This window comes from Panthera leo, chromosome C2, assembly GCF_018350215.1.
Source record: "Panthera leo isolate Ple1 chromosome C2, P.leo_Ple1_pat1.1, whole genome shotgun sequence".
Lineage (NCBI taxonomy): Eukaryota > Metazoa > Chordata > Mammalia > Carnivora > Felidae > Panthera > Panthera leo.
In genome coordinates, this window is record NC_056687.1 from 66,562,722 (window position 1) to 66,580,213 (window position 17,492).

The 17,492-nt window shown below is 33.5% G+C and overlaps 1 protein-coding gene across 6 annotated transcripts in view; it reads left to right on the forward strand.

Annotated features, from left to right (window-relative positions):
- Nucleotides 1-17,492, forward strand: part of STXBP5L (syntaxin binding protein 5L) — a 382,439-nt gene that overhangs the window by 127,888 nt on the left and 237,059 nt on the right. For all 6 annotated transcript variants that reach the window (XM_042955305.1, XM_042955304.1, XM_042955306.1 and 3 more), the window contains exon 6: nt 16,817-16,951. In XM_042955305.1, the coding sequence (XP_042811239.1) occupies nt 16,817-16,951 (135 nt within the window). The remainder of the gene's footprint in view (nt 1-16,816; nt 16,952-17,492) is intronic.

Below are 17,492 nucleotides of genomic sequence, written 5' to 3' on the forward strand. Positions count from 1 at the left end.
ATCGGCATGCCTGGCACCACAGCTTTCCTGTCTTTTACCTGTGGCACTGCACCTGGGATTCAAAACTCCAAATCTTAAAGGAGCCGGCAAGGCACAGACCTGCTCCCCTCCTCCCACGATTAGCCTTGCAGTGTTGCCCTTGGTGCTGTGCTTTCCCAGAGGAACAGTCACACAGCCATGTGGGTGCCTGGAGCTTATGGTGAAGCACAGGGGAAAGCTATTGCCAGGTTACCTACTCTCTGCACATGCTTCTGTCCCCTGCTGTTGAACTGCCCTCAAAGGTGCCAGCTGGGTCTTTTGTCCTTGCAGAGGCAATATACCCTATTCCAAATGCATACCAGGAAGCAGAGAGTTCTCTCCCACTGCAAACCAGGGGATCTCTACACCAGGCTCTCTGCTGTCTGCTTCTGGGCCTCTGCCCTACTTCTCTCCAGGAGCACAGCTGCCCACCGGTTTGACTCTGGCGAATGACATGGACTTTAAAAACCTCCAAATTTGGGCTCTGCTGTTTGCAATAACTAGTAATAGTCAGTGCCTCCCAATTCCCCAGTCAATGGTTTTGGGGGATTGCTTTTCTTGTGCAAACCCTATGTGCTACTCTCTCTGCTCCTCTCCTTTTCTACTCTGCAAAAAGGACTCCCTTCCTTCTGCAGCAATATGGCTTTTTCTCTCCCCCAATTCATATCTCTGCACTGGTACTTGCCATGTTTTCTGACTCAAGATATGTAGATTGTTCTCTTAATCCTCTGATCAGTTCCTAGGTGTTCAAAGTTATTTGATGTTGATCTAGCTGTGTTTGAGGGATCAGGCAAGCCTAGGGTCCTCCTACTACTCTGCCATCCTAATTCCTCCCCTTTATGATTTTCTTAATAACATGTTCTTTTAAAAAATTTTTTGTTTGTTTATTTTTGAGAGAGGGAGAGAGAGAGAGAGAGAAAGAGGGGGGAAGGGGCAGAGAGAGAGGGAAACAGAATATGAAGCAGGCTCCAGGCTCTGAGCTGTTAGCACAGAGCCTGATGCGGGGTGAACTCACAGACAGTGAGATCATGACCTGAGCTGAAGTCAGAGGCTTAAGACACTGAGCCACCCAGGCACCCCTCTTAATAACATTTTTTCTCTGGTTTACTTCATCGTAAGAGTAGAGTGTATAATACGTAAACATACAAAATATGTGTTAAGTGACTATCTTATTGGTAAGGCTTCTAGTCAACAATAGGTTATTAGTTGTTAAGTTTTGGGGAAGCCAATAGTTATACATGGTTTTTTAACTGCATGGGGGCGGCGGTCAGCATCCCTATCTCCTTCATTGTTTAAGGGTCAATTGTATACCAATTTTACCTCAAGAAAAGTTAATATGAATAAATGGAACTATATTAAACTAAAGGGTTCTCCACAGCAAAAAATGCAGTCAATAAATTGAAAAGGCAACCTAGAAAATGGGAGAAAATATTCACAAACCATGTATCTGAAAAGGGACTAATATCCAAAATATATACAATATGCATACAACTCAATTGCAGAAAAGCCAAAAATCCAGTTAACAAGGGGAAAGGACTTGGTAGACATGTTTCCAAAAAACACATACAAATGGCCAACAGATAATATGAAAAGATGCTCAATATTGCTAATCATCAGGAAATGCAGGTCAAAACCATAACATCACCTCACATTTGTAGGGATGGCTTTTATCAAAAGGATGAGAGATAACAAATGTTCTAGAGGGTGTGGAGAAAAGGGAACCCTTGTACACCATTGGTGGGAAAATAAATTGGTACAGACATTATTGAAAACATGGAGATTCCTAAAAAAATTAAAAATTGAACTGCAAATTTGATCCAGCAATCCCACTCCTGGATATACGTCTGAAGTGAAGTCACTACCTTGGGGAGACATCTACACACCCATGTTTATTGTGACATTATTCACACTAGCCAAGATTCAGAAATAACCTAGGTTTTTTTAATGGATAAAAGGATAAAGAAGATGTGTATATATGTGTATATATGTGTATATATAGGAATTCAGGGGATATTGTTTAGATTTTAACAATTCTTGACACAATAAAGAAATAATTATGTGGCATGATAAAGGTGTTAGCTGACACTATTGTAGTCCTCATATTGCAATATTAAAAAAATGTGTCAAACCAACACCTTGTATACCTCAACCTTACACAATGTTATATGGCAATTATATCTCAATAGAAATTTCAAATAATACATATTGCTTTATAGGTAGTGACTGTAGCTTATAAGAGATTATTCTCAAATCATCCCTCCAGTCCATTATGACATTGTTGCCATTTAATTCATCTATTTACAATAAGTACACAGTACATTGTTGCTATTATTAATTTAAGCAAATATTTATCCTTTAGCTCAATTAAGAAAAAGAAAATTTGTTATTTTACCTTTACTTATTCTTTCTCTCAAGCTCTTCTTTTTAATGTAGATTCTATCTCCCTGAAAAATGTTTAACACTTTTGCCAGGCAGCTCTACTGGCAAAGAATTCCCCATTTTATTATTGTTGTTACTTTTCTGAGAATATTTTTATTTCTTCACATTCGGAGAATAATTTTTCTGGATATAGAAATCTAGGTTGGTGAGGTTTTTTTTTTGAACCCCCAAAACCAATTCTTTCACTCCCCTCTGTTCTTTCTTGCTTTGTTTCTGATGAGAAATCCACTGTAATTCTTTTTTTTTTTTCTCTCTCTATAGGTTATGTAGGTAGGTGGGCTTCCCCCCTGACACTGGCTTTATTCTTACAGTTTGAATATGATATGCCTAGGTGTAGATTTTATATATCTATTCTCTTTGGTCTTCTTTGAGCTTTTTGGATCTGTGGTTTGGTGTCTGTCACTAATTTTGGAAGATTCTTAGTCATTATTTCTTCACATATATCTTCTCATTTTCTCTTCTCTTGGTATTCCAATTATATGTATATCTTTTGAAACTGTCACATAGTTCTTAGATATTCTGTTCTTTTCTTTTTTCTTAGTATTTAAGCTTGGCAAGTTTCTAGTAACTTGGTTCAAGTTTACTGATTGTTTTTTTGGCCATGTCCACTGTATTTTTGAGCTCATTAAATGAATTCTTCATTTTGTTTACAGTTATTTTAACATCTAACATTTCTATTTGAATCCTTGTTAGAGTTTACATCTCTGCTTACATTATCCATCTTGCATGTTGTTTCCTATTTCCATTAGAGCACTTAAAATATTAGTCATAGTTATTTAAAATCACTTGTCTAATTATTCTGTTTGGTTTTTTGTGTTTTGGTTTTTTTTTTTTTTGTCACATCTGAATCTGGTTCTGGTGTTGCTTTGTCTCTTCAGAATTTTTCCTTGCCTTTTATCATGTCATGTATTTTCTTTTGCTGAAAATTGGACATGTTTATTGGATAATAGGTATCAAGGTGGATAGAACTTAAGTATGAGGTTTTACATTGATGTTGTAAGGAGCAAGGCTGTAATGATGCTTGCTGTAGCTCTAAGTGTTAGAGGCTTCACATATCTTTAGTGTCCTTGATATTTTGTCTCTCTTGTTTTTTGGTTTCCCTAAAAACTCCTTCTTATATAAAGATTTTTGGGTTGTAGTTTGTCCTGAGACTTTGATTCTTCCCGAAGTCCAATAGAAGTCACTGATTTTCAGTTTGTTAGGCTTTTGCTTTTTTTTTTTTAATCATTCGGTTTTGAGAATTTATAAATTTATTCTAGATACTAATTCTTTGTAAGATATGTGATTTGTAAATATTTTCTCCAAGTTTATAGTTTGTATTTTCATTCTCTTAACATAATTCTTCATAGAGAAAATGTTTTAAATTTTGATGAAGCCTAATTTATTAATTCTTTAATTATGGATTATACTTTTTCATCAAATATAAGAACTCATTGCTTTGTCCCAGATCCCAAAGATTTTCTCCTATTTTATTTTGGTAAATTTTTATATTTTATATGTAAATGTGTGATTTGTATTAATTTTTGTATAATTTAAAGTTCCGGTAGAGATTTATTTTTGTCTTAATAGATACCCAATTCTATACTATCTTTTGTTGACCTCATTGAATTGCCTTGTATATTTGTCAAAAGTCAGTTGGACATATTAAGTGGGTTTACTTTTCTGTGTTCTCTCTTCTGTTCCATTGATCTGTATGTCTGTCTTTCTGCCAATGTCACACAGTCTTGATTACTGTAGCTATGTATTATGTTTTGTAATGGGGTGGACTTATTCCTCCTATTTACTATTTTTCACAATTGCTTTAGCTATTCTAGTGTCTTTGTCTTTCCATATAAATTTTAGAATAAGCATGTCCATAAAACCACAAAAATATCTTGCCTGAGTTTTATAAAAATGTGAATCAACATCTTTACTATGTTGATTATTAAAATGTGTGAACACTGTATGTTTGTTTGCTTAGATCTTTCATCTGGTTTGTGTAGTTTTTAGCATAAAAGTTGTATGATTTTTTAATATTTACACCTCAGTATAGCATATCTTGAATGCCTTTAAATGATACTGCATTTAAAATTTTACCTTTCACATGTTCATTGCTATTATATAGAAACACAATTGAGTTATGTATGCTGCAATGTTGGTGAAATCACTTTTTAGTTCTAAGAGTTTCTTGGGATTCCTTGGGATTTTCTGTGTTGACCATCATATTACCTTCAAATAGAAACATTTTATTTCTTCCTTTCTGATCTATATGCTATAATTTGCATTTCTTGCTTTTTTACACTGGATAGAATTTCCAATACTGTGTTGAAGAAGAGTGATGACAACAGACATCCTTGTCTTGTTCTTGATTTTTAGGGGGAAAACAGTCTTTTACCATTAAGTGTAAAGTTAATTATAGGGTTTTGGTAGCTGCTGTTTATCAAATTGATAAAATACACTCTAATGCCATTTTTGATAGTTTTTATCACTAATGAGTGTAGAATTTTGTCAAATGCTATTTCTACATCAATTCATATGATGATGTTACTTTTCTGTTTTAGCTTGTTAATATGGTGAATTACATTGATGTACTGGTGTTGAGCTAACCTTGCATTCCTGGAATAAGCCCCTCTTGACCTTTTTATATACTGTTCAATTCTATGTTAATATTTTGTTAAGGACTTTTATGTCCTTATGAGGAGTACTGATGTGTAGCATATTCCCCCTGCCCCCACAAGCTTTATTGTGTTCTAATTGGCAAATTAAAATTTTATATATTTAAAGTATACAATTAGCTATTCTTTTTTCTAAGTTTTTATTTAAATTCCAGCGAGTTAACATATACTGTTTCATTAGTTTCAGGTCTACAATACAGTGATTCAACTCTTCCATACAACACCTGTGCTCATCACAACACGTATACTCCTTAGTACCTATCACCTATTTAACCCATCCTACTACCCATATCCCTGCTGGTAACCATTAGTGTGTTCTCTATAGTTAAGAGTCTGTTTCTTGGTTTGCCTCTCTCTCTTTCTTTTTTTCCCATTGCTCATTTGTTTTCTTAAATTCTACATATGAGTGAAATCAAGTGTATTTTTCCTTTTGTGACTGACTTGTTTCACTTGGCATAATACTCTCTAGCTCTATTCATGTTGTTGCAATGCAGCATTTCATCCTTTTTTTATGAATTTCTGAACATTGATTTTGTATCCTGTGACTTTACTGAATTCATATATCATAAGTTATAGCAGGTTTTTTGGTGGAGTCTTTTGGGTTTTCTACATAGAGTATCATGTCATCTGCAAATGGTGAAAGTTTGACTTGCCAATTTGGATGCCTTTTATTTCTTTTGCTGTCTGATTGCTGCGGCTAGGACTTTGAGTACTATGTTAAATAACAGTGGTGAGAAGGGACATCTCTTTCTCTTTCCTGACTGTAGAGGAATATCTGTCAGTTTTTTCTCCATTTAGGGTGATATTAGCTGTGGGTTTTTCATAGGTAACCTTTATTGTGTTGAAGTATGTTCCCTCTAAACCCACTTTGTTGAGGGTTTTTATCATGAATGGATGTTGTACGTTGTCAAATGCTTTTTCTTCATCTATTGAAATGATTATGTGGTTCTTATCCTTTCTTTTATTAATGTGGTGTATCATGTTGATTGATTTGCACGTATTGAACCACTCTGGCAACCCAGGAATAAATCCCACTTGCTTGTGGTAAATGATCCTTTTAATATACTGTTGCATTCAGTTTGCTAGTATTTTATTGTGAATTTTTGCCTCCATGCTCATCAGGGATATTGGTCTGTAGTTCTTTTGTTTTTTTTTTTTTAAGTTTTTAAATGTTTATTTATTTTTGAGAGATACAGCATGAGTGGGGGAGGAGCAAAGACCTGAAGCAGGCTCCAGGCTCCAAGCTGTTAGCACGGATCCCGACGCGGGGCTCAAACTCACAAACCATGAGATCGTGACCTGAGCTGAAGTTGGATGCTTAATGTACTGAGCCAGTCAGGCACCCCTGTAGTTCTTTTTTTTTTTTTTTTTGTAATGGAGTCTGGTCTTGGTATCAGGGTAGTGCTAGTCTCATAGAATGAATTTGGAAGTTTCCCTCTTGTATTTCCTGGAAGAGATTTTTAGTTCTTCTTTAAATGTTTGATAGAATTCACTAGTGAATCTATCTGAGACTGAAGTTTCCTTTTCTGGAAGTTAAAAAAACAATTAATTTTCTTAATAGTTATAGGACTATTTAATTTATTTCAGATATGGGGAATTGTGCTTATTTGTGCTTCTTGATGAATTTGTCCATTCTACCTGCACTGTTGCAATGTAGGATATATTTGTATAGAGCTGTTATTTATCTGTATTGATATTCCTTGTTTCATTCCTAACTTGGTAAATTGTCTTTTATGTCTTTTTTTCCTTGTCAATCTTGCTGGAGATTTTTCAAGTTTCTTGAAATTTTCAAGGAAATTGCTTTTTGTTTCACTGATTATCTCCTTTGCTTCTCTGTTTTCAGTTTCATTGATTTCTGCTCTTTATTGTTTTCTTTTGTCTACTTGGTTTAGGTTTATCTTACTCTTATTTTTCTAGGTTCTTGGAAAAATATTTTTCTAGGTGCGTGGAAGCTTAGTTATTGACCTGAAACTTTTTCTCTTTTCTAATGTAAGTATTTAGTACTATATATTTCCTCTAGGAATTGATTTAGCTGTTTCACCAGTTTTGATTTCACGTATTTACAGCATCATTCAGTTCAATATATTTTTTCCAAGAGCTTAACATACATGTCTTTTGTTGAAGTATTATTAATATACAGTGTTATATTAGTTTCAGGTGTACAATATAACGATTCAACAATTCTATACATTTTTTCTTTGTCCATTTTTTTTGTTTCTTAAAGTATACATATGAATGATATCATATGGTATTTGTCTTTCTTTGACTTATTTTACTTAGAATTATATCCTCTAGGTCTATCCATGTTGTTGCAAATGGCAAGATCTCATTCTTTTTATGGCTGTGTAATATTCCAGTGCATGCATGTGCATGCGCACACACACACACACACACATACACACTGTATCTTTATCCCTTCATCTATGAATGGACACTTGGGTTGCTTCCATATGTTGGCTATTGTAAATAATGCTGCAATAAACATGGGGGTGCATATATGGTTTTGAATTAATATTTTTGTTTTCTTGTGTAAATACCTACTAGTGGAATTACTGGATCATATGATAATTATATTTTTAATTTTGGGGGGAATATCCACACTTGTCCCCACAGTGGCTGTACCAGTTTGCATTCCCATCAATAGTGCATGAGGGTTCCTTTTTCTCCACATCTGTGTCAACACTTATTATTTCTTGTGTTTTTTTAATTCCCTTGTGATGACTTCTTGGACCCATAGAACAGAAGTGTGTTGCTTAGTTACAAGTGTTTGGAGATTTTTTCTCTTATATTTTTGATTTCAAATGTGATTCCTTTGTATTTAGAGAACACATTCTATATGACTTGATTATTTTAAATTTGTTGAAGTTTATTTTTTAGCCCAAAATGTGGTGTCTTAGTATATGTTTTGTGGTGACAAGATATTTTGCTATTGTTTGGCAGATTATTCTATAAATGTTGATTAGGTCCTGTTGACTGATGGTTGTGTTGAGTTCTATACCCTTGCTCATTTGCTGGGGACAGGTGTTGAAATGCACTAGCATCATGGATTCTCTTTTTCTCTTCTCGGTTTTTGCTTCACATAATTTGCAACTTGTTGTTTGGAAATGCACATTTAGGATTGCCATGTCTTCTTGGTGAATTGATCTATTTATCGTTACATAATGTCCCTCTCTGTCTCTGGTCACTTTCTATTCTCCAAAGTTGTTACATTTTTATCTGGTATTAGTACACCCATTCCTGCTTTCTTTGGAGTAATGTTTATATGATGTATCTTTGTCCTTCCTGTTACTTTCAGTCGATCCATGTCAGTGTATTCAAGTGAGTTTCTTGTGCACAGCATATAGTTGAGCAGTTTTTAAGTTCACTCTGCCAATTGTAATTGGTATTTACATTTTATGTAATTATGGTATGTTAGTGCTTAAGTTGCCTATTTTTTGTCTGCTTATTTTATTTTTCATTCATATGTTTTTTACTTGCCTTCCTGTGTGTTAATAGAACATTATTTTAGAATTCCATTTTGATTTATTTATAATTTTTAGTGTATCTCTTTGTATCATTTCACTTTTTAATGGTTTCTGTAGACATTTCATTATGTATAAACAACTTATCAAAATCTGCTATTGCATTTTCTCAGTTTGAATGAAGTATAGACATTTCCTTTCTTTATCTTCCTTTACTTTCCTCATTTTAAATAAGCTCTCCTCTCTCTGTATTTAAAACCACATCAGACTGTTTATAATTTTTTCTTCGGCTATGATAATTTAGGATACTCAAGGGAAGGTGGAAAATATATTGTATTTAACTGTATTTTTACTCTCCCTGTAGTTTTTTTATTCACACTTGATATTCAAAAGTGTCTTTGATCTTTTTTCTGTTTAGTGAACTCCTTTTAACCATTCTTTTAGAGTTTGTCTTTTAGTGACAAACTCTTAGTCTTCCTTCATCTAATAATATACTGGTTTCTCCCTTATTCTTAGGGGTTATTTTGGGAGAATATAGAATTCTGTGTTGATAGTTCTTTCCCTAAGCATTTGAACAGTATTCTACTTCCTTTTGGCCCCTGGTTTTCTGGTGAGGAATTTGCCATCATTGGAATATTTTCTCCGATAGTTACGGTTTTATTTCCATTATGCTGCCTTTAAGATATTATCTTTTACCTCTTTTAGATAATTGGCTATGATCTGTCTTAATTTTATTTATTTGGGTTTATCCTATTTAGTTTTTCTCAGCCTCTTGAGTTTTTTGGGTTTTTTTTGCCAAATTTAGAAGTTTTAGACATGATTTCTTTACTTTTTTCAGTCCCATTTTCTGTTCCTTTTCTTCTGGGGCCCTGATAACATGATTGTTAGATCTTTTATTTTTATCTCACAAGTTTCTGAGTCTTGAAATTTTTTAAAAAACATCTATTTCTGTTTGTTGTTCAGATGGGATAATTTTTATTCTTTTATCTCTGAATTCACTGAGTCTTTTTTCTGTGCCCTCCATTCTGCTCTTGAGCTTATCCATAGTTTTAAAATTTTCTTGGTTGTATTTTTCAGTAGTAAAATTTGCATTTGGTTTTTATCTCCTGTTTCTTTGCTGACACTTTCCATTTTTTTAATTTCATTTCATTTCATTCATAATTTTTGTTGCATTTTTATGTTAGCTTCTTTTAAATATTTATCAGTGATTTCTAACACCTGTATCATCTTGGTATTGGTATCTTGGTCTTTTTTCATTCAAATTGAGATTTCCTATTTCTTGGTATGATGAAGGATGTTTTATTAAAACTGGTTATTTTGGATATTATGTTATGAAATGGTAGATCTTATTTGAACCTTTTTGGGGTAGGTTTTTTTAACTCTGGCAGTGAAGGACAGATGTCATCTTGTTACTAACAGATGGGAATAGAAATTCAGATTTCCCTGTTGGCCTTTACTATCTTCAGAGATAGAAACACTTTGTAATTGCTGGGTAGGGTATAATTATCACTCCTTATTTTACTTCTACTTTTATCATCCTGATCACAATAGAAGGACCTCATACCTGCTCCCCACGTGGCCTCCACTAACTCAGTTCTTTCATTTAGAAGTTGAAATGTTCTATGAATTTATTTATTTTTTAAAGCTTATTCATTTCTTTTGCGAGAAAGAGCACGCATACGCATGAGCAGGGGAGGGGAAGAGAGAACCCAATGAAGCCTCTGCACTGTCAGTGCAGAGGGCGATGCAGGGCTTGAACCCACGAACCATGGATCATGACCTTAGCCGAAATCAAGAGTTGGATGCTTAACCGACTGAATCACCCAGGTACCCCAAAATATGCTGTGACTTTAAATGAAGGTAGAAAATGTTATTTCTTTTGCTGTAGCAGAATGAGAATAAGCTTCTCAGACTTGGATTTGCCAGAAATCATGATGTTCTTCCTTATGGAACTATAAAGATTTGGCTTATTTTAAAAATTTGACTTATTTTTGATAGTTTTCCAAATAATTACAATAAATAATTAAAGCAACAAAATTGAGTGAGTTTTTTACTGTCTGGTTAGTTAATGAAGACTGTGTATGAAATTCAACTAAATTTTCAGTTTTCTGTTTAATTTTGTCTCTTGTGTTAGAATTTGAGCTGGCTACAGGTTATCCAATGTTATCAGATTCTATTTCTTAGAGAATTTTTAACTCTTTATTTTTTCTTTTATATGATTTTAGTTTTTCCACTAAAATTCCTCTAAGTATCAGTCTTTGAATCAATATGCTGAGGGAGTCTTAGGGTAGCTGTCTGTTTCTTTCCCTGGGCTGTTGTTGTGGTTCTTTTTATCACCACTGTTAGCTATTTGGGGAGAACTATGCAGCTATATGGCTCTATCCTATTACTAACTTAGTAATTTAGGTTCTTATCCTAAAACTTTAAGTGTAAAATAATGGCATTCATTCAATCACAGAACAGTATTTCATAAATACTGGTCATAGGTTATCTATATTAGAATCACCTAGAACAGTAGTAACTAAACTTTAAGTGTATGTGACTAACCTGGGTATTCCTCATAAAATGTAGTTTCTGATTCTGGGGTAGGGCCTGAGATTTGAATTTCTACTAAGTTTCCAGATGATGTTCATGCTGGTCTATGGACTTCATTTTGAATATCAAGTACTGAGGTTACTTGTTAAAGTATCAGTACATGTTCTATCCCTTGAATGTGAAAATATGCATTTTAATGAGATTTATTTATAATAAAGATTAAAAATTATTGCTATAATTTAGTAGTTCTTAACTATGGTTGTGCATCAAAACCACCCAGAAAGAGTTTTAAAACAATATTGCTAGATTTACTTCAGAACTGTTGAACTTTCCTCTCTGTGGCATTTGTATTTTTAATATGTAGAATACACCTGATTCTGAGTATCACCAGGTTGTAAAGCATAATTATAAATATTATAGAAGGGACTGGAGCCAGAGTCGTCATGCCTGATAGTAGAGGTTTTACCTAGTATCTGGATACAAAATAAGACTAAAATTGAACTATGTTACAACTTAGGGGAAAAAAGTTTCAAACTTGAAATCTCCCACTTAATTTCATACAGCAAAGTCTCTATAATTTGAAACCACTTAACTTTCTTAAAATATAGTTTTGGCTTGTGTTGACAGTGTTTCTCAAATTAGGATCTATAGGCATAGACTTGGAATTATGAATTTTCCACAATAGTTTCTGATTGTAATATTTTTATTTTTATAATCACATTAATGGAAAGATTCTGAGTGACTTGAACAAACAATTTTATACAAAAATACTGTCGCACAGTTCCCATATATGAAATTAAATTTGCATTTGTGGTTGTGTTGGCACCAAATAGTGTTATTTTAATTGTTATGGATTAATAAAATAATAGAAATAGACTATGCACATGTATTATGTATTCATGCAAAATGATTATAAAAGTATGTAATGATGTACTATGGAATAGAGTTCAAAACTGTTCAAGTATAGACAAGTGGTAGAAGAAAAACATGGAATAAATATATCCCAAATCAAAAGAACTTGTGTAGTCACAAACATATCCATATTGTGAGGTTAATTATTCTTTTAAAAAAAATCCATCTGTCACATAAACTAATGTCATTAATTTGAATTCTAGATGTAGTTTTATTTGTATTTTGTATTTTTCTATGTATATATGAAAGCCATAAGGATCAGGAATTTATATCTTACTTTATACATAAGTTAAAGAATTTATAAAAGTAAGTGAAAAGTGAAGATAAGCAAAAAACTTTAAAGGTCTGTACATTCTTCAAGCTTTGAAAACATTGATTTTATTTATTTATTATGATTATGTAACACATATATCAAACTATAGAGTTACTTGATTTTTAATATAGTGGCCCTATTTATTTATTGGTTTTTTTAGTTTTTCAAATTTTGGCATCATCTTTATTTTTTAATTTTTAAAACGTTTTAATGTAATTTATTGTCAAGTTGGCTAACATATAGTGTATACAGTATGCTCTTGGTTTTGGGGGTAGATTCCCATGATTCATCGCTTACATACAACACCCAGTGCTCATCCCAACAAGTGCCCTCCTCAATGCCCATCACCCATTTTCCCCTCTCCCTGCTTCCCCCATCAACCTTCAGTTTGTTCTCTGTATTTAACAGTCTCTTATGGTTTGCCTCCCTCTATGTTTGAAACTATTTTTTCCCCTTTCCTTCTCCCATGGCCTTCTGTTAAGTTTCTCAAGTTCCAAATATGAGTGAAAACTTATGATATCTTTCTCTGACTGACTTATTTCACTTGACATAATACCTTCCAATTCCATCCATGTTGTGGCAAATGGCAGGATTTCATTTTTTTCTCATTGTCAAGTAGTATTCCATTGTATATATAAACCACATCTTCTTTATTCATTCCTCAGTTGATGGATATTTAGGCTCTTTCCATAATTTGGTTATTGTTGAAAGTGCTGCTATAAACATTGGGGTATATGTGCCCCTATGAATCAGCACTCATGTATCCCTTGGATAAATTCCTAGTAGTACTATTGCTGGGTTGTAGGGTAGTTCTAATTTTGATATTCTGAGAGTGGCTGCACCACTTTGCATTCCCCCAACAATGCAAGAGGGTTCCCATTTCACCACATCCTTGCCAGCATCTGTTGTTTCCTGAGTTGTTAATTTTAGCCACTCTGACTGGTGTGAGATGGTATCTCAATGTGGATTTGATTTGTATTTCCCTGATGATGAGTGATGTTGAGCATCTTTCCATGTGTTTGTTGGCCATTTGGATGTCTTCTTTGGAAAAGTGTCTATTCATGTCTTCTGCCCATTTCTTCATTGGATTATTTGTTTTTCAGGTGTTGAGTTTGGTAAGTTCTTTATAGATTTTGGATACTAACCCTTTATCCGATATGTCACTTGTGAATATCTTCTCCCATTCCGTCGGTTGCCTTTTAGTTTTGTTGATGGTTTCCTTTCCAGTGCAGAAGCTTTTTATCTTGATGAGGCCCCAATAGTTCATTTTTGCTTTTATTTTTATAATGGCCCAATTTAAATACAGTTTTCTACCTTAGCATTCCTTAATTGCCCTTACTAGAATTAATTCCTCCCTTCTTTGAATCCTTTATAGCAATAGACACACTTTACTTTTATTTTTGTTTACTCGTCTACTTGTCTTATCTCTCCAATTAAATGGCATGTTGTTTTGAGGGGAAAAAGAGTAGATGTGTTGTAATCAAGTACAGTGCTTTTATTTTTTAAGATAATTTATTGTCAAATTGGCTAACATACAGTGTGTAAAGTGTGCTCTTGGTTTTTGGGGTAGATTCCCGTGGTTCATCACTTACATACAACACCCAGTGCTCATACCAACAAGTGCCCTCCTCAATGCCCATCACCCACTTTCCCCTTTCCCCCACCCCCTATCAACCCTAAGTTTGTTCTCTGTATTTAAGAGTCTCTTATGGTTTGCCTCCCTCCCTCTCTGTTTGTAACTATTTTTTTCCCCTTCTCTTAAGTTTCTCAAGACCCACCTATGAGTGAAAACATGTGATATGTGACTTTCTCTGACTGACTTATTTCACTTAGAATAATACCCTCCAGTTATATCTACGTTCCTGCAAATGGCAGGATTTCATTCTTTCTCATTGCCAAGTAGTATTCCATTGTATATGTAAACCAGATCTTCTTTATCCATTCATCAGCTGATGGACATTTAGGCTCTTTCCATAATTTGGTTATTGAAAGCGCTGCTATAAACATTGGGGCATAAGTGCCCCTATGATCAGCACTCCTGTATCCTTTGGATAAATTCCTAGTAATGCTATTGCTGGGTCATAGGGTAGTTCTATTTTTAATTTTTTGAGGAACCTCCACACTGTTTTCCAGAGCAGCTGCACCAATTTGTATTCCCACCAACAGTGCACGAGGGTTCCCATTTCTCCACATCCTCTTCAGCATCTATAGTCTCCTGATTTTTTCATTTTAGCCACTCTGACTGGTGTGAGGTGGTATCTCAGTGTGGTTTTGATTTGTATTTTTCTGATGAGGGGTGACGTTGAACATCTTTTCATGTGTCTGTTGGCCATCTGGATGTCTTCTTTGGAAAAGTGTCTATTCATGTCTTCTGCCAGTGCTTTTTATAAAGATTTATTTAGTGAAATTTGAATTAATGGGTAAATGGATGGAAGGCTAACAATGTCTTAGATGATATACTAGAGAGAATGATAGTGAATATGGATATAGGAATAAGATTATTTTTCCAGGGTTCCTACATAACAGAAAATCTTTCATCTTTCAGGTTATGGTGGTGGAAATACATTACAAGTGAAAGTGTAACTATTAAATATAATAAATTCAATAAGGTATTGATTAGTCACTTATTAGGGTTATCAAATATACAGCATAAGTGTAATCATGCCCTCTCCCTCACCCATGTCAAGCATCTTACATAAATCACATTAGTCTTTTTTGTTGGGTTCAAATAAAGTCTGGGAATCCTGTGAAAAAAATCAGTTGTTTAACCACCACCCATCAGTTGGACATGGGACATAAGATGAAGCCCTTCTGTCATCAAAGGTCTGGTTTCTTGTCATTTAGAATTAGGGGAAAAGTAATACTGGTTCAAAGAATAGTTCTAATCCTGTTTGGGTCTTTTTCATGTATTCCATCATTCTTGTAAAGTTTCTCTATACTGGAATTCTGCCTCTTGCTTCAGCCTTCATTACTGAATCGTGGCGCTTTTTAGATTTTTCTTGTTAACCTTGGAAATGACTAGGTCATATTGAAGTTTGCTCTTTATCTACTAGAACTACTAAATTTTTGTTTACTTTTATTAAATTAGTGTTTTTTTCAACTCTGTGATTCAGAAAGGGTAATCTAAATCCTCTTTAAAATGAGTTTCCTTTTTCCACTTACATTGAATTTGAAATAGATCCTTCATTGCCTAGAAACATGACCATCATATTATTTCCTGTGGGACATTATTAAATATCCCTTGGCAATAGCACTTCTAGACTTTAGGTTTTAATCAGACTTGTCCAATATCATATAGGTTACACTTCAATTAGATTGCCAATTAACTGTAAGTACATATATGATAGCAGGATTTCTAGATTTTTGGATGTAATGTGCAAGGTGCTTTTAGCAGAATACTTTTTAATACATTTTGATTTAGAGAGGTAGGCTGTTGAATACTTCAATGAACCAGACTGAGAATATAAATTCAACAGACTGGATGTTTAGTCTTATATAAAAAAGAGGTATGAGATAGAATTTTGGGGGGAATTTACCATTCACATTCCTTTTTTTCCCCCCGTATTGGTCTGCCTGCCTGGCATCAGAATTCTGTCCTGTTCTTCTAACAATTTACCAGCTTTCTTTCTGAGTGAATTCTAGGAAATATGATGATTCAATAATAAGTTCTGACAATGGATAACTATGAACTTACCTCCCTTGTCATTTTAAGAGTGATTAAGGAGCCTGAATAGGCAAAACTAGAGAGTGATACACTGTCAATAGAAGTCTCTGGTAAATTCCCATATTTTATTTATAGGTGTCATGGTTGTGTTGGCTATAGAACAGGTTCCCAGAATTGGTCAGAAAACCTACTGTGAAGATAAAGGCAGAATAAAAAAGCCCAAAGGAATAGTATGGTAGATCTCTGACCTTATAAGTTTTCTTTATACTAATTAGATTCCAAGCATCTGAATAAATAGTAAATAATTTATGATCTTATATAGACAAAGCTACAAATTCTCTAACTGAAATTTGTTTCCTATGTACTTAATTTCTATTTGAAGTGAATATTACTGAAGAAAAATGACTAGTGTATAAATATGCTAATTTTGCAATCAGATAGGAGTATATTTGAATCCCAGTTTTGCCACTTACTAGGTGTCAGTCCTCTGCAAGTAAAAATAAAAATTCCTGGCCTCAGTTTCCTCTGTGTAAAATAGAAATATTTATCTGTCTTGGAGTGCTCTTTTCAGAATTAGAAACAATATATGTTAATGTCCATGGTAGATACTTATTAAATAGTGGTTATTATTATCATAATTATTTTTAATGATGTACTCTTGTTATATATCCTATATCCTCTGCTAGTAAAAAAATGCTACTTGAGTGTATAGTAAATTTTATTGTTTATATAGCTATCGCTACCTAATAAGTATAAGGAAAATATAATGCTGACCAAATATAAAATTTAGATATTTTAATTGTAATTTTCTTTCTTTCAGAATTACTTACTGTCATCTACCTTTCCAGAGTAAATGGCTCTATGTTGGAACAGAAAGAGGAAATACACATATTGTAAATATTGAATCTTTCATTCTTTCTGGATATGTTATCATGTGGAACAAGGCAATTGAGCTGTAAGTTTGAATTTGAATATCACTTTATTTGGCTTAAATATTTCACATGGTTATGTAAAATATATGTCAAATTACAGAGTTATTTGAAACATTTATAGCTAATTTATGATTAATTTGTGTGAAAAGTTTAGCTAAAATAATTTGAAACTGTACAGACTTAAAATTATTGTAGTATTAACATATTCTTATTTTAGCCTTTCTGAATACTTAAGAGTTTCTGAATAACTAAGGGTTATGTATGTAAAATTTGATGATAATAAGCTAAGACTCATTCTAAAAGTTATACAGGAAATCATCTCATTTCTTTATTGTCATTCTTAGTATAGCCGCTTCCAATGGGAATGGCAAGTGGATTGTGACCACATTTCATTTTATGTAAAAATAATCATAATCAGTTCACATATTTTTTATTGGTGGTAGCTTATTCTTCATTTGCCTAACATATTGTTCAGAGTTCTAAGGAGAATCAATTTATCAATATTTTTCATGTTTTGACATATGCATCCATTTGGATATGTGGTTAGTGGTAATTACCAGTTTG